Source organism: Hemicordylus capensis, chromosome 1, assembly GCF_027244095.1.
Source record: "Hemicordylus capensis ecotype Gifberg chromosome 1, rHemCap1.1.pri, whole genome shotgun sequence".
NCBI lineage: Eukaryota > Metazoa > Chordata > Lepidosauria > Squamata > Cordylidae > Hemicordylus > Hemicordylus capensis.
The window spans coordinates 309,215,680-309,238,481 of NC_069657.1; the positions used below are offsets into that span (position 1 = coordinate 309,215,680).

Below are 22,802 nucleotides of genomic sequence, written 5' to 3' on the forward strand. Positions count from 1 at the left end.
TAGTCATGCTTAAATTCCTTTTAAATCAATGGGCCAAGCTAGTTGTGATTCATTTAAGTCCCAAGCATTTCAATAGGATTTGTGACAAACTTTCTGTGGATTGAGGTCATGGTGTAGGAAGAACTGACTGATTCTAGTAAACTAGATATGTTTACTATTCAAAATTCTGACTGTATTGCCAGTTGGCTATATTCACAAGATCAGGCGGCTTTCCAGTGTTCAAGCTTGCAGAAACACACTGCTCCAACAGTAGTTAATAGGAATCTTGACTGCATGAGGAATGAGGGCTCAATTCTGCATTTGGCTGGCTGGCAAAGTAAATAAATCAATATTGTTTAAATGATCTCACTTCTGAGCAAAACCTGGTATTTAAATTTAAGGGGGAAGAAGGTATCATAGCTGTCAATGAAGCCCTGAAGACAAGCAAGTATTTTAAACCAGACTGTGAATTACTATGTATAAGCCCTTTTATTCTCTTAATAAAATCATCTCTTGTTAAAAGATTTGGCTTTGGGGTTTATCTAACTATATCTCAAACAGAAAATAAATACCAGAATTATGTCTTTTGGTACACAGGATGGCTTAGGATTCAACCTAGCCCTTAAAAAACCCAAAAACCCAACTTCGCTGCTGATTGTTGCTGGCAATTTCAGTCATGATCAATCACTTTTTTCTTGTGACTCATCATCAAATAAGCCTCACCTATCAAAAGATAATATGGTGAAGTCCAGAGAGCCAATAAATATCTTCATCATTAGTAACACAGCTTCTATTTAATACTCTTGAGAACACAGCAAAGCTTTTTTTATTGTTTGATTTTCAGTTACATTTAGGATGAACAATCAAAATGCAATCCTATCAAAGCAGATGGAATATATTCTGAATTTTAATTTTGACTGCTGGGCTTATGTAGGGATTACTTCTCTAATCTTAGAAAAATAATGAGTAAAAATATATAATGAAGTTGGATCAAACTTCAGTAACATCAGTTTATTCAGATTTTGTGTTAAGCGTTTATTCTGCAGATGATGTAGTAGGAACAGAAACTCCTCCTTCAGAGTCCTACTGGATCAGAACCCCCAGCAGGTCAGGCATTTCAGAAGGTTCTAGATTCCTCAGTGTTTGATGAGGTAACAGTGTGCGGCTGACACGTATATGGGAAAAGCTATATAGTCACAACATCAAATGGCTATTTTTTATTCCCAGTTAGGTAAGGGAGGGGGCAGAGAAAGAGAATTAGACTTTCATGTTTTTCCCTCTTATGTTCCCAAAGCAGGAGTGCGAGGTACTTCACTTATGAAGAACACTGTAGTGCAAGCAATGCCAATTATTAAATGGTGAACAGTCCATTAAACTTCCTGCTACAGGCCGAGCCATCTTTTGTGTAGGGTAGTTGGCTACATTCTACATCTTTGCTACAGTAACTGCATTTGCTGCTTTCATAAAAATATATATTTCTTGAACATTCCCTTGCTTTTGACCAACAGACAGATTTGGAGAATACCTGCTGTATGGTTATTTTTAAGTGCATCAATTTACATTTCTGGCCCATCGAAATGAGATTAGCAACTCTTTCAAGTCAAAAGGGAGGGGGGAATTAACTCCAAATATAATCATACATAGACATCCACACCTCAGCTTTTGCTGTACACCCATGCAAATCAGGAGAGAAAAGCAAAAGAAAGAGAGTGGAGAGAGGGAGGGAGGGGAGGGGAGAGTGTGTTAAGCTTGGTAGATCAATTGAGTATTTTGCTCAGTTTCTTTTCAACCTGGGTGAAGGGTTCTTAAAAAACAAACAAACCAAGAATTGGATACATATACAGATGCCATAACAGCTGCATTTAAAAGTCAATCCAATTTCAATTGCATTTCAGGGAATCCAAAACCAATTGTAAGTATGTGTTAGTACATTTGTTCACATTCATCTCTTGCTTCTGTGGCATCCTTAAGCCCATTGGGACAGTGACCTGTTTCTTTGGGTGGGTGTTTAAGTATGGTGCTCTGGAAAGCACCATGTGCATTGCCACTACTGTGCAAAGTGAAATAAATACAAGTTTCAACAGCAGGACTCTGTTGATGTTCTGCTTCAATGGAAAAATGTCAATGTTACTCCATGGGAGAGGTGTAGAAGAAGTGTACAGGGCAGCAGGCATTCCTGTTGCCCCTCCTATGCTGACTGATTGACATGAGGTAGGACAAGAAGAAGGCCATGCTATTGGGGTGGCTGAGATCCATCCTCCAGTTCCTTCCAGCTTTATAGAGCTTGCAGAGACAGGGTAAAGAGCGTTTCCTCTACATTCAACTTCACACCCAGGGCCAGTCTCATTAGACCTTGCCTCAGGTGGTAAACAATAATACATGAAGAGGTAGGGTCTGGTGGTAGCAAGCATGATTTGCCCCTTTTGCTAAGCAGGGTCTGCCCTGGTTGGTTTGCATTTGAATGGGAGATTACATGCAAGCACTGTGAAATATTCCCCTCAGGGGATGGGGTCACTCTGGGAAAAGCATCTGCATACTTGCAGGCAGAAGGTTCCAAGTTCCCTCCCTGGCATCACCATGATAGGGCTGAGAGAGACTCCTGCCTCTTACCTTGGAGAGAAGCCATTGGCAGTCTGTGCAGGTAATACTAAGCTAAATGTCTGACTCAGTATATAGCAGCTTCCTATGTTCCTAGGATACTATTGTCAGTTGTTTAGTTATATTTTTTACCATCATGGGGATCATCATTCAGATGTTCTGCCTCAGTTCTTACTCCTTGCACATGGACATAGCAAAATACATCCAGTTTTGAACCAAATTGGGGTGGTGTATCAACAGTGGCAGAAGCTACCCCCTGAAAGCCCGTAAGATTCCAGTGAAAACACAAACCTTGCAAGCTTTTAGTTAGTGCTGAACTTCTTTTGCACCTTTATCTGCAAATTATGGAACAGCATTTTCATCACACTCAATCTGGACCACATCAGTTTGGTGGCAACACTGATGCTTCCACACCCATATGGACTTTAGACAAAAGGATTGGGGAGTATCAAAGAGCAAGTCTTTATAATAACAGCTTGGTTCTGCAGACAAAAGGGAAATGATTTACGGAATTACTGAATAGTTACAAAGCCTGAAAGTAATTTTCAGAAAATGGCACTAATGTATGCAATTATCTGTATGCTTTTAAATGCATGTATTGGTACAGATTTTCTGTTTGTATTGTAAGATTCCCTTGAGCTAACACATTTACTTTTTAATTTTCTCCTATCTAAAGTTTAAGATAGATTATTTACCTTTTGAAAGTCGTAAGAATGAACATTTTGGAACATACAGATTTCGGATTAGGCCCAGCAGTGTGCAAAAGGCTGTTATTGCCATTCTTAAGGCAAAATCATAACCAAAACTTATTGGAGTAGTGGGGGAGGGGGGAGAAGGAAAATGAAATGGATTTAAGATCAGGGTCCTCTTGCATAGCCAAACCTATTTACTAAGCACTTCACTGCCTTGAGAAGTGTGTGTGTGTGTGTGTGTGTGTGTGTGTGTGTGTGTGTGTGTGTAATCAGCATAGTTCCATGCATGTATTACATAATGTAGGATTGTAACAGGATTTTCTATACTCTATGTTCATTCCAAGCAATGAAAATTCTATAAAAGCTGATCGTTTGCATCCAGGTATTAGGGCTGTGTGTGTGTGCTTAACAGTTCTCCAAGTACTGAAGCTTAGCTTGTCTTATTGCCCACTTGTGTTAATAAGGTAGGTGGGCCACATCATTAACCTCATTCCTTATTAAATGTTGTGGGGAAGGATAGAGTGAGCAATAAAAGGGGAAGGGAATGAAGAGGAATGATTAATAAAATTAAAACTGCACATAAATGTCTCCTTCTAGAATATTGCAAGTATTTCTGGAAAGGGGGGCAGGTCCCTGAAGATACTTCACACAGCATGGAGATGTGAAGTGAAAATAATCTTCTTATGAAATCAGTGTAAGAAAAATCACCTTGCTTTTGGCGGGGGGTGGGGTCCTGTTCAGAAAAGAAATACTAAAGCTCATCTAATGTGTCTTTTTAGTTGTGATCACTGTAGTTTGATCAGCATCAATAAAAGAAATAAACAGTTTTTCTTTCCTAGACAGACTTGCACTATTGGGCTTATGAGCAAAAGCAGTTTTAGGGAAGGTAGCAGGGAAAAAGGTTTAACACAGGATGAGCGATATGTATTACTATGTGAAGTAACAGCAGATGAGTGTGTGAGTCACTTATTTAAATATGCAAGATGTCAGGAACATGTAGCACACACCAAAAAAAAGCAAGAAAGCAACTTGCAAGCTTTGGCACCAGAATGTGCAGGCAAGGCAGGCGGGTGCATACTCACGCATGCACACAGACACATTCACACACACTTTGTTTGATTTGTTGGCTGCAACTTGACAAGTTATTAAACAGAAAAGGAGGCACATCTGTACCAAACCCCCAAACAGGAATGAGTTGCTTTTCTCATGGTTGTTTCTAAATTGAAAACTCCCTTTTAGGTTTTTCTTCCCCTACATCCCCTCAAGCCCACTAGAAGCAAGTAAGGGAAAATTACTATCAGACTACCAATGCTGATTTTTCCAGGTCTCTGCTCTGTATGACTACTAAGGTTTTGAGCAGCATGCACAAATTGTTTACAGTCCACTCCTGCATAGTCTTTGAGATAACCTAGCAGGAAAAAAAAATGAGTGAAACGTTGGCATAGGGCTTTCAAACACAGATGGCGGAGAGGCAGGTCTCCTAGCAAAGGAGACTAGATGACAAACTTTCAGTTCAAGTGCAGTCAAGTTGGATGGAGGTTTCTCCAAAGAAGATGTCCAAAAGCTCCCCAGTTCCTACCAGAGTGGCTCTACAAGGCATAATCCAGGAGACACAATAGTTTTAAGGCCAAAACTATTTCCTTTTGCAATGTTAGTGGGAGTGCAATAAGATGCAGCAGCATTTTTAAGCAAGCATCAGAGTGAAGCTGTTTTATAGCTACATCCACCCTGAAAGAGAAGCTACACCATATCTGCATGATTCTCCTCTCCACTTTTAGCATTCAAGTATCACTTTCCAGAGAGACCGTAACACGGTAAGAATGATCCACCTACCTGCAGAACCAGACACACACACAATGCATTCAAGCCTCCTGCCCTGGTGAATTACACTTAACTGCATTCAAAATTCAGCTTGTGCATCGAAACCGTATCAATTTATGAAATGCCTGTTTGAAGTCTTCATTGGACATGGTGTAGATGATGGGGTTTATCAAAGAGTTAAGATATCCCAACCATGTGAAAAAGTCAAAGATGGCCATGTGGAACCAGCAAGCATCTTTACAAATAGGCAACACTAAGGTGATGATGAAGAAGGGCAGCCAGCACACGATGAAGGCTCCTAAAATAATCCCTAAAGTCTTGGTAGCTTTGCGCTCTCTGGCAGCTGTTAGTTTCTTCTTCTCCAGCAAGGCATCTGACACCTTCACTTTCACCTGGTTCATATACACCGGAGATCCAGTTTCACTGGAAGCCTCTGAAGCCTTGCAGTTTATGGAAGTGACAGATGAAGTTGACCCTGGGGAATCTGTTATTAAGTGGGCACGGGTTAACCTTTTACCTGTGTTCTTTGGCGTCTGTTTCAAGATTCGAGATCTGGCTTCCACATAGATTCTTCCATAAAGGATGATTAGCAACAAGGTGGGGAAGTAGAAGGCCCCCACTGTAGAGTAGACGGTGTACAAGATGTGATCAGAGTTTACCACACAGTCTGCCATCTCTTCAGCTTTCGACTGGCGCCAGAACAAGGGGGGCATCGAGATGGAGATAGAGAAGACCCATACCAAGGCGATCATGCCAGCGGCCCTTTTGGGAGTCCTTTTGGTAGAGTACTCAACCGCATCCGTGATGGCCCAGTATCTGTCGAGGGCAATCACACACAGATGGAGAATGGAAGCAGTGCAACAAGTGATATCTGAGGAGAGCCAGATATCACAGACTATCTGGCCCAGGGTCCATTTCCCAGTCACAGTGTACATGGTGCTGATGGGCATGACAAGAATGGACACCAGGAGGTCAGTGACAGCCAAGGAGGCAATGAGATAGTTTGCTGGGGTGTGGAGCTTTCGAGTCTGGTAGACAGTGGCGATGACAAATGCATTGGACAGCATAGTGGCCAAGGTGATGAGGGCCAGGATGATGGTGATGACTATCTTCCAGGAGAGTGGGGTGGCATCTTGGTAGATGGCACTTTCTTCTGCACTGCAGTTCCTGGTATGGAAAGAGTCATTGGTGTGGAACACATTCAGGCTGTCCAGGGCTGCTTGGCAGGGTCTGGGCTGCTCCATCCCTCAAAAGCTGCGCTGGAGGCGTGGGGATGCCGGATTCAGCACCCCGGAGCGGGCAGCGCCCTTGGAGGGGGCCACATTTCCAGAGAAGCCTGCGCCAAGGAAGAGCCGGCAAGTGGCGGGGGTGGGTGGGGGTTGAGCATGTGCGTGGGGTTCACCCAATGGGGACGCCTCCCGAGCCCTGCTGGCGGACCATGGCTCGCGCCGCCACTCACCCACCCTTCGCCAAAGTCAAGTCGGCACCTCAGCACGTGCGGGCTTCCAAGCGAGGCAGTCTCCGGCGGCAGCAGACGGCGCTCTGGTTGAGGCGAGGACACATTTCTCTCAAGGAAACGGCGGCGGCGGCGGCAGCAGAAGCAAGAGGCTTGGAGAAGTTGGAAGCGGGCGGCGGCAGCGCTTGAGGATCTGCGCGCGGGCTTCTTTAGCAAGCTCCGGGCAGGCGCGCGTAGTGAAGCGGAGGATGTTGCTGGTGTCGCTGCCGACTGGCTTCCTGGGCTGGCTAGCGGGATTGGGAGCCTCCTCTTTCCCTCTCACAAGCCGCCCAGCCCACAACTTTTGCAGCAGACGGACGAATGGACGGCACGAAGGTAGGCAACCCCCGCGGTGCAAGGGAGAGGTCTCTCTGTGAGACCTGCAGCTCCAGGCCAGGCAGAGGCTGTGCCCGAGTGAAAGGCGCGCGGTTGCTGCCTCGGTTATATAGACACCGCCTGCTCCAGCGCCACTCCGCTCTGCGCGAGTCCAGCGAGGCAACTCGTGGCGGCACTCACTGAGCGCCGACTCCCGGCCTCTTGCCACTGCCGCCCCGCCTCTGTCTGCCCCGAAAGGATCCTGCCGGGTCCTAGAGCCGGCCCTCACAGAAGTGGCTATTTTGCACCCGAGCTTGAATTTATGATACACCCACCACACCCCTCTCTCCACAGAGGTTCACGGCTCCTCCTTTCTTATCCGTTTACACTGTGGACAGTTAAAAAGAAACTGGAATGGTCACAAACAAACAAGGTGACGCTTGAACGTGCTACCAAAAGCGAAATGAAGGGAGGAGCAGACAAGTCATCGTTTAGATAATTTTAAAGGTGAGTTGCACAGAAAATGTAATGGAAGTTATGTCTATCAGCAGCTATTAGCCATCTTAACCAAATGGAACCTCCATAGTCAGAAGCAGTGTGCCTCGCAAGATCAGTTTCTAGGGAGAGTGGGGGCGTGCGTGTCAAGCTGCTGGTGGATTTCCTTGGAAGCACCTGTCTGGTTAGGATGCTGGACTAGATCAGTCTGATCCAGGAGGGTTCTTGCATAGAGACAGAGACAAAGTAGACGGCTCTCTCTCCCACCCACCCCCGCCTGATCCTCAATCCCGTTAAGCCGATGTGCTTTGATTTTTCAACTGACTATTGTTCTATTGGCTAAAGCGGTTCAAATCCCAGTACTTCTGCTTTGATTGAACTGGGTTGCGTTGCGGAACAGGGTGTTATTCTTGTTTCCTTTGCTTCCTTTTTTTCATTGGGGGATCTGTGACATACTCTTTCTCAGTTCATTGTCATATGCTTCACCGAACTGAAGTGGTCACTCCTGCAAACGTTTCGCCCCAGAACATTTGAAGCCTGATGCAAATGCAGGCATTCGCTCTCGCATAATCACTGATTGCCATGGTTAGACGGCATTAGCCTAGGAAAAGCAGATCAATAATACATCAAGATTGTAATTTTATTATATCAATAATAATATCTCCAGTACCTCCATTGTAAATCCTCCTTAGTTTGACATCTCATAGTCTATTCCCGTTAATGGGGAATCAGTAAGAACAAGTTACCGCCTCGTTGAACTTAGTGGGATTTACTTCTGAATAATTAAAAAACCCCAAATGCTTTGGATAGGGCTACGTCTAATATCTCAACCTACGCGCAGCACTCCTTGTTGCCGCCTCAGAGAGCTCTTTAATGAACAGTTGTGGTCCTTTTCGTGTGTGGATAGATAGATAGATAAGAAGGAAGGATTTGTGACCGCTCAATCAATTTAGCTGACTGGTTTATTTATAGACCGCCTTTCATCCCTGACTCCTCAGACAGTATACAATGAGGGGGGAAACAAACAAAAAACCATTCACAATTGAAACAATTGCAGAAACATTCTGATGTGCAGCCCGATCCGTGTTTACTCGAGGTAAGTCCTACTGTGTGCAGTACAACTACGATTACAGGCGAATATTTATATACTGCTCTTCAACCAAAGTTCTCAAAGCAGTTTACATAGAAAAATTAATAATACATAAAATAAGGTGGGCTCCTGTCCCCAAAGGACTCAAAATCTAAAAGAAACATAATGTAGACACCGCCAACAGCCTTTGGAGGGATGCTGCCCTAGGGTTGGATAGGGTCAGTTGCGCTCCCCCCGTGCTAAATATAAGAGAATCGCCACTTTTAAAGGTGTCTGCTCAGTTAACGAAATGAGGCTTACTTTCAGAAGTATGCGCAGGATCGCAACCTCAGTGTTCCCCAGACCCCTAAAGGATTCCTGGATCGTACAGCTAAAACTTTCTCCTGAGCCCAGCACTCACGCGCACATCATCAGCTATCTCTAAAACTTATTGAAGATCTACAGCAATATAACTGCAGGAGGGTCTTCCCCAGGCGGAGGCGAGGAGGGGTGGGCTGGTGTGATCTCCGCAGCTAGGCAGCGCGTGGCAGTAGCAGCAGTAGTGGGCGAGGCGTCTTCATCATCGCCTTCAACATGATAAACGGTTTTGTCTGGCTAGACTTCCGATCTAATCCAGGCAATAAACGCTAGGACGAAAAATAATCATTATGCCACCATCCATTATCTGTTCCCCTCGAGGAATCCCGACCTGCAAGGAAACAGCTGGGCTGGGCAGCAAAGCGTTCTGACTGGAGCCTGGCGCTTTTACGAGCCAAAGCGGTGTGATCCCCCGTTTATTATATGTGGGCTTAAAGTACTCCACGCGATCGTTAAAGCATTATCATCATCCTGTCATTTGGAACGGAAGCTCCCATGCGGCTTGCCAGGAGAGGGGGCCGTTGTTTGTCCCCTCCCCAACAGCCCCCCAGAGTGAGAGAGATAATGAAAAAAAAAATAGGGAGGGGTGGAGTTAGGGGACCCTCCGGAGCTGGGGGTCCCCGCCGGGTTCTTTGAACCCATCCGCTCCGTTATAAGTACACCCCTGCGGCTTGCTTACAGCCCCAAGCCGCCGAAGCGCGACTACTACGGAGAAGAAACTTTCACTGAGTTCAGGGGGACTTACTCCCAAGTAGCGCACATACGATTGCAGCGTCAGTTCTCTCAAGAAGCGAGTCCACCTTGCTGACGTTTGTCACAAGCTCGTTCTCATGGGTTGCTTATGAGGAGACCTACCCGGGGCTGGCTGCCTTCCTTCTCCCCTCCTCTCCCCTCCCATTTTGCTTCAAAGACCACTTAAGGGAAAGGGTACTTCTTTTCACTGTTGCCTGAATGAATAAGCGAAAGCTACGAGGGAGGGCTCCGGCTTTCTGCACGCGCACCCTAACCCTCAATCACTATGTGGGGGCAAGTGGTCTATTATGCCGCCTATGTGCAAAGGTGACATCCTGCCCCCAAACCAAATTCGTGCCTTAAGTTTGCCATACACTTCAAAGGCGTTGCAGGTATGATACACCTTACGTTGCCACTTGTGCGTTTATAACATTTGGGGGGAGTCAGGGGACTGCACCAAAAGCACAATCCGTGAAGTGGCCCGGCCGTAGTGCCAATGAAATGTGTGTGTGGTTTATTTCGCCATGGTGCAGTGAAGGTGCTTGGGTTCGAGGATGTCCGCCGCCAGCATAAGTGGGAGCATTTCTGCTTTAAGTGGCACAACTCCTTAAAAGAATGTCGCCTTCTGTTCGTCACAGGAGGAAACCCTTTTGACCGCCGACTTTTGCGATTGTCCCTAGCTATCTCTTCTAGCCTTTGAGTAGCTGCTCTCTTTGCCGAGGAGCCCTCATTCCTCAGTCTCACCCCCACCTGCAGACGACCTGTTGCTTCTTCCATCTAGTCGAGCAAACTGGCAACTTTAGCCCCGACGGCATTGCGAGCATGAGTTTGCTCATCCGCAGCACTATTGGCGAAGCATTTTTAATGCGGCGACCCACCAGATTGCTAAAAAACTTCAAGGGGGGAAAAAAACCTCTTCCAGCTGCTGGCGTTACTGCTGCTACTTTCCCACCACCTCTTCCAAAATTCGGTCGGTCGTTTGTCGAACCCAGAACCCGAGATATTTAAACCGGGGTACTTGCACTTGAACCGGCTTGGTCTCACTGATTACATTAATGCTAACATGTCCACAGTGCGATCACTCTGACTTCACGGGTCCCTCTCATTAAGTCTTATTTTGAACGAGCCTTCAGGAATCACTTGAATCAGCACATAAGACCTTGAATGGGTTTAGGCTGCAATCCTCAACCCGCCTAAATGGAAGTAGTTTCATTTTAAGTCACTGAGACTGCGAAGAAAATGATTTGAGGATCGCATCCTTACACCGTATTTCTAAACCCATGTAGTTGGTGAGTTTCACTGGTTTCAGTGGAACTTGCTTCCCAGTAAGAATGCTTGGATCTGTAGCAATAGTCTCGAATGAGAACTGGTCTTTCAGCTCCGTTAGAAAGCTAGTCCCAGTCCCACTGGTGAGAGATAAACTTACTGCTGCATAACAGAAGCATACTAAGGATCTCTACCTACTTTTACTGTAGCCAACTGAAATAATGAGTTCACAGTGGATGTCTTAAGCATTTTTTTCTGGGAAAGGTCACATTTGGAACAGCTCAGAGTTGAAATGGGGCTACGTAGCAACTGAGTCACAAGCAAACATTAGAAAGTCACAAGCAAATCATTAGAAAGCTAACACAATTTATGGCAAGGACAACATAAGGATGGACTTTAGAAAAGGTAGGGAGAACGCCTGTAGGAATCTGGGTGTTTAATGGCCCAAAGGCAAAGGACAGACTTATTCCAGTTTATCAGACTTTTTTTTAGCCACTAGTAGGGAACTGTCCAGCAAACAGACCTCCTGAAATGTCAGTAGAGGGTGCATGTGTTTACTATATAACAATTAATCCATGAGATTTTGCCCATATGGGCCCCAGTCTTTTACTCTTAGGAAAGGGCAAAGCTGCCTGCCTTCCAGAGATGCCTGAACATTTCATTGGAAGCTATAATCCAGTCCTCATCTAGTTAGGAAGGCTATGGAACGGTCTCCAGGGCCTCAGACAGTGCTTGGGTTAACTGGGGTATGTTTGTGCTTGAGGGCAGAAAGCATTTTCCCCTCTCTTCCCCTGCAAATCAATATCTAACATGTGATACCTTTCCAGGATAGAGAATAGACATGTTCAGGGTTGCATAAGGTTGCCAAGTGTCCTCACAAACGTGGACCATTCTCTGTCCTTTTTCAGCACTGACATTACATGAGAACTGTTATTTTTAAACTGAGCTGGCTTCTTAGAGTTGCTTCTGATAAATCTATCTGTCTGTAACTTCCCATCATGGATAATGCCTTGCGTTCCTCACACAGTTTTTCTCACATGCCACCATCAGTGTCTGCTTTACAAAATGTTATAGCTTGAAGGTACTGGGATTGCTAACTAAGGGAGAATACATTTTAAAGGTGAATTTGTAAGGCTGTAATGGCATTATTGCATTTTTAAATTGCAGCCAAAATTGATCCACAATATTTTATCAATGGTAAGTGAGAAAGATATGTGAAATGTTATTAAATTCTCTCAGTAGATAAGTGTTAATGAACAAAACTTGACAAAAAGATTTAAAAAGAAAGATCGCAATCTAAAATATATTTGTGAAGAAAGTTCATAAATTTGAATATGGATAAAAAGTCTATGCTTTTGAAATTTTCTTCCTTGATTAACTAAATGAATGTGAACTATGATGTGACCAATTGAGAGCTTGTATGGTGTAATGGCCTGTCATAGGAGGAAGAGTTAGATAACTTATCTGATTAATAATAATTTCCCATGTATATTTATATAGTTGTTTGTGTGCCATCTTACCTAAATGCTGTTTTTGTTGTCTATATTCCTTAAAGATGACAATTTTAATCCAGTATTGCCTAGCATTTGTTTCTCCCATTCCATCATTCAAAGCGTTTGTTGTTATTTTTTTTAAAGAGAGAGTGAATCAAAAGGTCCATGAGTCCATCTGTCTGACTGTCTGCCTATTTAGCTAGCCAGCTTAGTTGCTAGCTAGCTAGTCAGAAACACCCACTCTAAAACACCCAATATATGCATCTCTGGGCAGTTTATATAATCTATTATTTCCTCTGGCCCAGAAATACTGTCCTAGAAACTCTGGGGGGTTATTGGCTACAGTTCATGAGGAGAGGAAGGGGCACTATACATGCTCATGAGCCTTCTCTATTTTATTATTTACTATGTTCCCAGGTAAGGCCACAGCCCTGGAATTTGAAAAAGATTCTGGGGATGAGCCTTGGTTCAGATTTTAAAATCTGAGCTTTAGAAAGCAAAATGTGCAAGAAATTACAGGAAAATAGTCTTGTAAAGTTTGTAGACTACATAGGACAATCTTCAGTTAGACTTGATCAATTGGTCTATGTGACTACTGCATAAATATTAAATAAGATGCAGAAAAATAGATGAGCTCTAACATAACAGAAGAGATAATTTTCAAAAAATAGGTTTAAAATGCTAGTTTTAAAAACCTAGTAATCTATATTACAAGAAACCACAAACATATTGTATTCATAGGCTCAGTAATATTTTAATTAAAAGAACAAATTTTTTCCTAGACCTGAGGCTCACATTACATCTGAATCTCCAGATGAATATGCTTTAACAATATGCAGCCTCAATCAATACAAATTTTAGAAATGTCATCTGTAGTTGCTTCAGGCCACATTTTGTCTTGGTAGTAGGAAGTTCTGGCAGAGGGTTAATTGTTCCTAAATCTTTCACAGGAAGAAATATTTCAGATATGGAGATTTAGTAATCTATAATAAATATCTCAATAGTTAAAACAAGACAGAAGTTACAGTGGAGGAAAGTTCACAAGACCTCCTGGTGTGTTACTGTGTTTTCTTTTAATTATAGAAACAATTGTTTGTTTGGCTAGATATTGCAGCTGTCAGCTACAGTTTGCATAGCAGAAAATCAAGCACAACAGGACAGACGTTGATGTCCATGAAGCAGGAGATCTGATCAATATTAACTGTGTACCAAATAATCCCTGAATTAAAAAGCAGCTGCTGTTTTATATGTGCTTCTAGACAAATAATAGCTTAACTTTCAGTCCTAAGCATACATGCTTGGAAATATGTTAAATTTCTAATCACTGTCAAATAATTTTGGCCCCTTCTTTGGAGGCTATCTGGCATAAGCGTTATTTAAAGTGTCTAACATAATCCTCATGTCACCAGACGTATCTGCATATTAACACTATATCTAGTGTATTTCCAGAGAGAGGGCTTTTTCATGGGAGCTTCTGTGGGCTTTCACAAGGAACTGCATGAGGAATCGTAGCTGGATGTCTGTACTTAGCAATTCTTGTGCTAGCTCATTCCACTGTTTTCTGTCCTTGCCAGGGATGGAGCATTCCGGAACATTGTGAGTTGTGGCTCTTCCTCTGCCCTTCCTTGTCTCTCCCACTAACATTTAATTTTTAATTTAAATTGTGTTGTGCACTACTAGTTTAGTGCACTTCCCACTGAACTTCTGCAGCATTTTCCATACACACACACTTCTACTAAAACTCTTGCAGAGTTTGGAATAAAAGAAAATACATTTGAATGTGGATTTTAGTGTCTCCTTGCGTCTTAAAAGAGTCACTTCCTGAAATAATTCTGAATTGTTTCTCTTTCCTCCTTCCTGATCATCTCAAATGACTTTGCTGCAATCCTGTTTACACTTTCCTGGGAGTAAGTCCCATTGAACTTTGTGGAACTTCCTTGCAAATAACATGCCTCTCTGTTCTGCTGCTGTGACCACAATTTCCTCCTTTTAATGTTATATTGCTGTTCTTGTTCTCTTTTGATCACAGGGGCATGAAAAGAATAACTGATATAGTGCAGTACTGGGAAGGAACTGTAGCTTAGTGGTAGAGTACATACTTCATATGCAAAAGGTCCTAGATTTAATTCTTGTCGTTCCTAGGCAGGACTGGAAAATACCCTGAAGAGAGCTGTTGACTGGGAAGTACTCTGAAGAGTAGATAGTACTGACCTAGACAGACCGATGGTCTTGCTCAGTAGGGATGTGCGCAATCTGTTTCAGCGCTCTTTTTAGGAGCGCCAAACTGGTTTGAAAGTCCAATGTTCAAGCCAGTTCAGAGGTGGGAGTTTTCTTTAAGGGGCAGAGAAGGTACCCTTACCACCCCCACCACTTTCCCCTTGCCAGTGCTCTCCCCAAAACCGCTGGTGTGGGGCTGCAGCATGCCTCCTTGCAGCCCCAGTCCACATTGTACCAGAAGTGGCTGGTACATGTGCGCATGCACGTCGGCCATTTCAGGTACGATGCTGACCAGGGCTGCAAGGAGGTACGCTGCAGCCCTGTGCCAACTGTTTTAGGGAGAGTGCCGGTGGGGGGGGGGAGTGGTGGTGGTGGGGTAAGGGCACCCTCCCTGTCCCTTAAAGGAACACCCCCCCTCGGGAGTGCACAAAAGAGTTTGTGTGCATCCCTGTTACATGGTATAAAGTAGCTACCTAGTGTATATAAGTACAATAGCTTATGTAATATAGACTACAATAGGAAATTGCAAATGTGCTTGTAGCTGGTTTGTTTCTTGTCTAAATAGGATGAGAAGTGCATGTGTGGTAGACCCTTGTGGGGCCATTATGCCGTCTGAATTTAAGACTCATAGGTGTGGGGGATTTGTGCAGGCACACTTTGAAGTTTGGAGACTTGTTAATGGAACTGTTCTAGAATGCTGAATGTTCTGAGACTACTTTTGGGCTTGTGTGTGGAATTAGTGAGACTGGAGTGAACAGTCCATTACAGTGTCAATTTGTGCAAAGCTTTGCTCCAGGAAGAAATACTTGATATAGGAATACGGTACAATCAGATTTATTTAAGGATTATTGGGATGCAGGAAATGAAAAATAGGCAGGTGATAAAAGTCAATAAAACTTGACTAACAATATCAATTAGAGACTCATGGAGAGGTGTTTTAGCTTAAAGGTCCAAATTACAATTAAATCAGCTGAAGGCTGACCAGAGAAGGGACCTGGAGTGCAGATTTAGACTTAGGAGGAAGAAGAGAGAGAGAGAGAGAGAGAGAGAGAGAGAGAGAGATTATTAGTAATATCTATTCCAAATCTGTTGGTGTGTTGGTCACACATGGAGGATGGGGTGCGCTTCCCAGGGACCAAGCAGAAGGACAGGGTGGAGGAGAGGCAAGTGTGTCACTCACAAGCCAGGGAACCAGAGAACTGGCTGGTTCCATGGAAAATCCAGGGGAGATTGGTTCTCTAAGGCAGCCAAGCGTGGTGCATGGTTTGGATCTGGAGACAGGTCCAAACCAGAAGCTGGAGCATCAGCTGTGGTTGGCTAAAGCCAAAACATGCCATTGGTTGGGGCTTGGGGTTGAAATAGGCAAAAACATGCCTTTGGGCCTAACATGGGTCCCACCTCCTGGCTGCAGGGGATGGTATTCGTGGTTAACAAAAGAATACATGTTGTGTGAACAATAAAGTGGAATGATTTGAAAAACCTGTATGGGATAGGATAAATGGGCAAGTTAAAAACTTATCTTGTGGGTCAAAAAGACCCTCCAGGTGTGAAGTTCAGAATTCTTTTTAAACAAATGAGCCTCTTCCTTTGGCCCACACCAGATCATTAATGCTGTAATAGTGAGGTAGGAGTGTTACAGCCTTATCTGAGTTCCATCGAGGTGATCTAATCCTTTGTGCCAACAAAAAGAGTTCTGCTATTCTCTTGAGAAAATAATTCTCCTTAACTTGTGTTTGCTCAGCCAGTGCCCTTCTGTGTGTTGTGAATGCAGAGGGGCATGGGGGAATCACTTTGCAGTCACATGTCATACTTGACCTGGGGTTACCTGCCCTATGGGGCTCGTGCTAAAAGTGACTAACTTGAGAGGTTGCCAAATATGGGTATGTGGAAGGTTCGCAGTCCCACGAGTCCAGGTAGCCAAGATAGAGACTGCGAGCTGTGGTTCCAAATCATATAGGGGGTGCTGCTTGTAGCCCCCAAACAGGCTGTTCTCATAACAGGCTTGACGTCTGGCCATTTAAATCTCTGTTGTCTTCATATGCTTGGAGAAGTGAGAAAGAAACAATGTTTCTAATGCTCTTTTGAGTTTTGTGTTAACACTGCTTGCAACATTGACTCAAGAACAGCAGCAACAATCATTTGGAGGAACCTAGAGGAGGCTGGGGAGGGAAGAAGGCTTCTCTGCTTAAAGGCTAAAGAAGGGTGCAATTGTGAGAGCAATAAAGAAGAGCACAATTCTGGCACTCCAGAGGTTGCATTCCCAAAGTGTGGGTGTGCAGCTTTAAGCATTTTTGCACTTGTGTTCTTTTACAAGACCACCTTCACTTCTTTAGATGCCCACAGTAGCATGGCCTGATTGGAAAAGCCAGCATAAGACTGTACAACATGTCTGCCAATAAAAGGGGGCTAAAAGATCATAAAACTGATCAGCTCATTTCAGGTTTTTTTTAAAAAAGGACTGCCGAGAAAAGTGTGCTCAGCTGGTGATGGGGCATGAAAGATGTACCCTTGGGAGCCATGGGTATGCATCACTACCTATGCATTACTCACATGCATCACTACCTATAGTGCAGGTAACCATTCCTCTATAGCAGGACTGCACAACTTTGGCCCTGTACCTGTTCTTGGACTACAACTCCCATTATCCCCAGATGCGGAGGCCAATAGTCAGGGATGATGGGAGTTGTAGCCCAACAACAGTTAGAGAGCTGAAGTTGTGCAGCCTTGCTCTACTTATGGTCCATCATCTACACCTTTTTCTCCCCAGGCAAAATTTCCCCCTTCCATGATTAATTTAGTGGGGGGGGGGGGCGTTTCTAATGAAAAGGTACCGGTGTCTTTTGGACTGGTAGACAGATTGTGCAAATAAGTTATATAATCTATAAAGCATCATCTAGACTACTCTGATGTTGTTTAGATTCATAGCTGTCTGTAATAATCAGCAGTCATCTTGGAATAAACCACCATCTGAAAAGATCCGAACACATTTCAAGTGGAGCCCATTCAAATTTTTATTTTTTTAAAAAATCAGTTTCTATGGAATGGAATATATAATGGAGCAGTAGGGAATGATCATATGAAGAAGTTAAAAAATCTAGGCCTAATTAGTGTAATAATGAGGGAACAGAAAAATGTATCATTACAATCTATAAATGACAACAGAGGGATGAACACAGTCAAGAGGTTAAGCAGACTGACGTAGGCTAAGATCTCAGTCCTACAAATCACTATGTGGATTGCAGCAACAAATAGGTTTGTTGATAAGTGTTATATAAAAATTTGTAGCAGTAGGTTTGGGTGTTTAGGTGTTGGTGCAAGTGGATGTTTTGTCCCATTGCTCCCATGCTGCTGTTGCACTTGAGAAAAAGCAAACAGTTATGTGTGGTTCATACCACAATGGGGGTACTGATGTGTGAAGACAGGGCAAAGAGTGACTGGAGAGTGCAAGGAGTCATCCATAGAGCCTAATGACATCCAGAGGCCATGGGACTAACCCTATTCTCATATCCTGGCACAATCCAATGTCAAAAATGTTTATCAAGAGGCTAAATATGATTTGGGGAGAGTTTGATTACTTATACTAGGTTCACTGTTGGTCCATTAAATCATTATTGTCTACTTGGGCAGCCGCTCTCCAGGGTTTCCGATGGGAGTTGTTGCCAGTCCTACCTAGAAGTGAGAGGAGAGCAGGTCTTGTGGTAGCAAGCATGACTTGTCCCCTAAGCTAAACCTATTCTTGCCTGCAACCCCGGAGAAGCTGCTGCCAGTCTATGAAGACAATACTGAGCTAGATAGACCAGTGGTCTAACTCAGTATATGGCAGCTTCCTATGTTCCTATGACAGGTATTTCACCAGGGGCTTCCTGCATGCAAATCGGGTGATTTGTAGCAGGTATTGCTACATAAGTGAACCAAGCCCTAAATGCAAATCTTTTGTTTGATGCAAATGTGTCTGTGTTTGGCTCTCCTGGCATTGATAATGCCATTGTAACAGTTATAGCAAAGGTTGTCATTGTCCATTAATAAACTGAGGATGGCCATTTTGAAACAGTTCCTCTGTATTTTGCGTGCATATCTCTGGATTAGGTGTCTTCAGAAGAGCACTGGTCGCTTTAGTCATCTGATCTTCTGAACCCCTGCTCACCAATAGTTTCATAGATTTGACTGGGGACAGAAGTTGGGTGAAGCAAGCATGCTAAAAGGTCCAGGAAAGATTGAAGTATATCTGTCAAAGGCAAATTGTTCACAGTTCCTCTCTATTATTATGATTGACATCACATGTTTAATATACAGAGAACTTTATAATCTTCATTTTGTTTAACCTCATAATAGGTCTGTCAGGCTGGGTCATTTCAGTTCCTATTTTGCAGAGACTACATTGAACCCTGAGATAGAGAGGCCTCTCAGAGAGTCTCTAATTGAACAGTTCGCATGCAGCATAATAAAATCCAGATGATTTAGCAATTTTGTTGTGAGGTTCATATGTGGGAGAGGTAAGAATTAATGTTCAGAGATTCTTGATGTATTGCAGTGACCAAGAGTATGAATTACAAATCAGGATGTTCCCAGTTCAAATCTTATCTTACCTATAAACCCAGTATATGGCCTCAGGCACATCATTTTTTTTTCTCAGCTTCCTATTCGTAATGTGAGACAGTGTACAGATAATGTGCTATGGGGTACATGTGCTATAAGGGTTAAAAGAAGATAATTATGCAATGCACTTTGAGCACTATATTATTTTTATTATGTTCTCTTAACTCACTTTCATTATGTGCTGTGTCTGAATCTGACCACAACTGTCAAAGACTAGTAATGTTTAAAGGTAAAGTGTGCTGTCAAGTTGGTGTCGACTCCTGGTGCCGTTGAGTTGATGGTGACTCCTGGTGACCACAGAGCCTTGTTGTTGTCTTTGGTAGGATACAGGAGGGGTTTACCATTGCCATCTCCCGCACAATATGAGATGATGCCTTTCAGCATCTTCCCATATCATGGCTGCCTGATATAGGTACCAGCGGGGATTCGAACCAACAACCTCTGGCTTGCTAATCAAGTCATTTCCCCACTATGCCATTAGGTGACTTACTTTGCATAAGCAATAGTTCCTTCATGACAGCTGCAAAACAAAAGGCAGAGAATATACTTTGTTGCTTTATGCCAATAAATCTTTAGCACATCAATAAAAGGAGCATCTTATATATTATTTTCTTAACAGTGAAATATTTTTCCTTTATAATGACCTCCCTTTGAGTGGGAGCTTTGTCTAAGACTAAGTCATAGACAAGTCTTTATCATCTAAAAGAAAATTAACACATAAGTCCTCTAGGTGACTTGAAAATTGTGCTAGTATTGGTACAATCAAGTCTAGCTTCAGATCATGATAAAACTAACATTGGAGAAGGACATGTTTTTGATTCAATTTCACCAGAGCCACAATGACATTGGTGTTGCAAACAGTGTTCCCTGTAAGAGGGATTCCCAGATGTTATTGACTACAACTCCCAGAATCCCCAGGCAAAGGCCATTGCAGCTGGGGATTCTGGGAGTTGTAGTCAACAACATCTGGGAATCCCTCTTACAGGGAACACTGTTTGCAATACAGATATATGCTGGTATCTACCATCTAAAAGTGCTGAGGGAAAAGCATTAAAACAGGCCCTAGAAAAAGCCCAGCAATACTTTGGGTAGGTGAGAGTTGATAGATAGAATGCTGGTACAGGTCTAGAAAGTTCCCTCAGCTGCTTAAAGGAACTAGACACAATACCATATGGGGAATCATGGACAAAAAACCAAGCTAGAAACAAAATCCGTGAACCAGTCTTGAAAGGTGAATGTATATGACAAACATATATGTAAATATGATGTTTATATAACAAATCCCAAACCATACATGGAACCAGCATTTACAATGATGGTAAAGATGGAACAGTGGGCATATGTAAATGTTCAAAGTCCAACTTCTCAGCTGGAGTATATAACATGAAAAATACTTCAAAGCCGGAGATGGCAAAAACAAATCTTCATTCTTCACAAATATGAGATATGTGAATCCCTTAACAGGCATCCTAGGATATCTTCACCAGTTTCAAAAACAATATTCTTCAGAAGTATGTCATGTCTATATATAAGCAACAAACATTAACATAATATACATACCAAATGAACAAACTTGTTCCTTTGTATCAATAAAAACAAACCTATCTGGAACAGCCTTGCTCTGTCAAACCATATGTAACAAGCATCTGCACAAACATGCTGGACTCCTACCTAAACTCCAAACGCACTCAAGGTTAAAATACACCCCAGCTAAATCATCCAATTAACAACAGGTGGAAAGGATACTCTCAGTATACACTATACTCTCAAACAGTAATGCATCACATGTGTCTACAGAAAACTAAAAAAATAAAAATTAACAGTTAACCCTGTAGGAGAGCACATTCTGAATTTATAAATAAACCAAGCTTCTTTCTGGAGAAGAATCTTTTGAATATCAAAAGAACATGGAGAATATTTAAATAAAACAAAAAACCTCAGGTCATCCGGTGAATCAGATTTATCTACAAAATGCTGAACTAATGGGGCATCCAGTGCTCTATTTTTAATCCTAGACCTATGTTCAAGTATATGGGTCTTAATAGTTCTAGTATTGATCCCAATATACCATACATCACATGGACAAATAACTGCATATACAGTACAGTACATTTGGTTTTACAATTGGCAAAAAAATTTGAAGGAACCAGCTTCCTCGTACTTGGATCACAATTTTCAGTGATTCGAAGACCCAAAGGACACGCTAAACAATTACCACATGGGTTAAACCCTTGCGGAACATCCTTTTCTAATGGTTTCTTTAAAAAATCGGAATGGGTCAAAAAATTCCTTAAACCTTTTGTCTTCCTGAATGCTACAATAGGTACATCCATAACCAAATGCCAATGCCTATAAATCACCTTTTTAATCTAATAAGATAAGGGAGTGAAATCAATGGACCATACTAATTGGTCCAATTGCTTCCTAGGTTGATCCTGAAGTAGCTTACTATACCTGTTTATATTGGCTCTAGATTCAGCTTTATCAACCACCTCTCTAGGGTATCCTCTCTGAACAAGTTGCAAAGATAAATTTCAAGCTTCTTTTCTATAGTCCACTATATCTGTGGAATTCCTCTTAGCCCATAAAAATTGCCCAACAGGCAAGTTATCTCTCAAATGTTGGAGATGCCAAGAAGCATAACGCAGATAGGTATTTTTTAATCAGTGGGTTCTCTATATACAGAAGAACTCAACCTGCACTCCACATTAACTCAAATAATAGTGTCTAAAAATAGGACCTCACTCAAGCTAGAATGGCTAGTAAATTTAATATTGGCATGAATCCCATTCATCCAAATGACAAATTCTTTAAACCATGCAGCATCAGTAAACACAACTAAAATGTAGTCAATAAAGCATTTAAATATGAATATCTCAGAAAAAATGGGTTAACGTTTTTATTCCAAATGAAAGAATGGCCTCCCAAGAGGCCATGAAAATATTTGTAACACTGGGAGCTAAAGAGCTCCCCATAGCAACTCCCCTAACCCAAAAGTAAAACTGTTACTCAAATCGCAAATAGTTCTTCTCAAAAATAAGACCCACCAATTCTAATTAAAAAATATGTTGGAGAATCTTTATGAGGTCTAGATTCCAAAACATTTTCCACCACTAGTCTAGCCTCAGTATATAAAGAAGTCACATCTGAGGTAGCTACCACTGCCCCGCTGGGGATATTGACACCTTCCAACTTGGTGATCAAATCCTTAGTGTCCCACATGTAAGATTTAATTTTAAACACAAAAGGTTTTAAAAAGGAATCCACATAAATGGAAAGTAGTTCCAAGACTGAATTCGAATTTGACACAATGAGTCTACCTGGAGGTGGAAAACCTACCTTATGTATCTTGGGAAGGATGTAGAAAATGGGGACCCTAGAATACAAATTTAATAAACCTTTGAATGTTTTTTCAGAAATGATCCCTAGAGCTGACACCTCATCGATGACTATTTTAACTAGGCTCATAATTCTAAAGGTGGGGTCATACGAAATGGGGTTATAGCTGTCCCTATCATCAAGTAATCTCTTAACCTCACACAAATAATCTTCCTTATCCAATATTACAATCGCCCCACCTTTAGCAATAGCAATAGCACTTACATTTATATACCACTTTATAGCCGGAGCTCTCTAAGCGGTTTACAATGATTTAG

At 42.6% G+C, this 22,802-nt stretch overlaps 2 protein-coding genes across 2 annotated transcripts in view; one reads left to right on the forward strand and one right to left on the reverse strand.

Annotated features, from left to right (window-relative positions):
• Window positions 1–787: 787 nt before the first annotated feature.
• HTR1B (5-hydroxytryptamine receptor 1B) lies at window positions 788–7,121 on the reverse strand. The gene has a single exon (XM_053286960.1). It carries the CDS (start codon window positions 6,332–6,334, stop codon window positions 5,177–5,179), a length of 1,158 nt encoding a protein of 385 aa, XP_053142935.1. The 5' UTR covers window positions 6,335–7,121; the 3' UTR covers window positions 788–5,176.
• Window positions 7,122–7,289: 168 nt separating this feature from the next.
• Window positions 7,290–22,802, forward strand: part of MEI4 (meiotic double-stranded break formation protein 4) — a 328,392-nt gene continuing 312,879 nt past the window's right edge. The window contains exon 1 of the mRNA XM_053280443.1: window positions 7,290–7,407. The gene's annotated coding sequence lies outside the window, so the exon portion shown is untranslated. The remainder of the gene's footprint in view (window positions 7,408–22,802) is intronic.

Excerpts from the sequence above, each read along its gene's own strand:
- HTR1B (XM_053286960.1), bottom strand. The coding sequence starts at position 6,334 with ATGGAGCAGCCCAGACCCTGCCAAGCAGCCCTGGACAGCCTGAATGTG.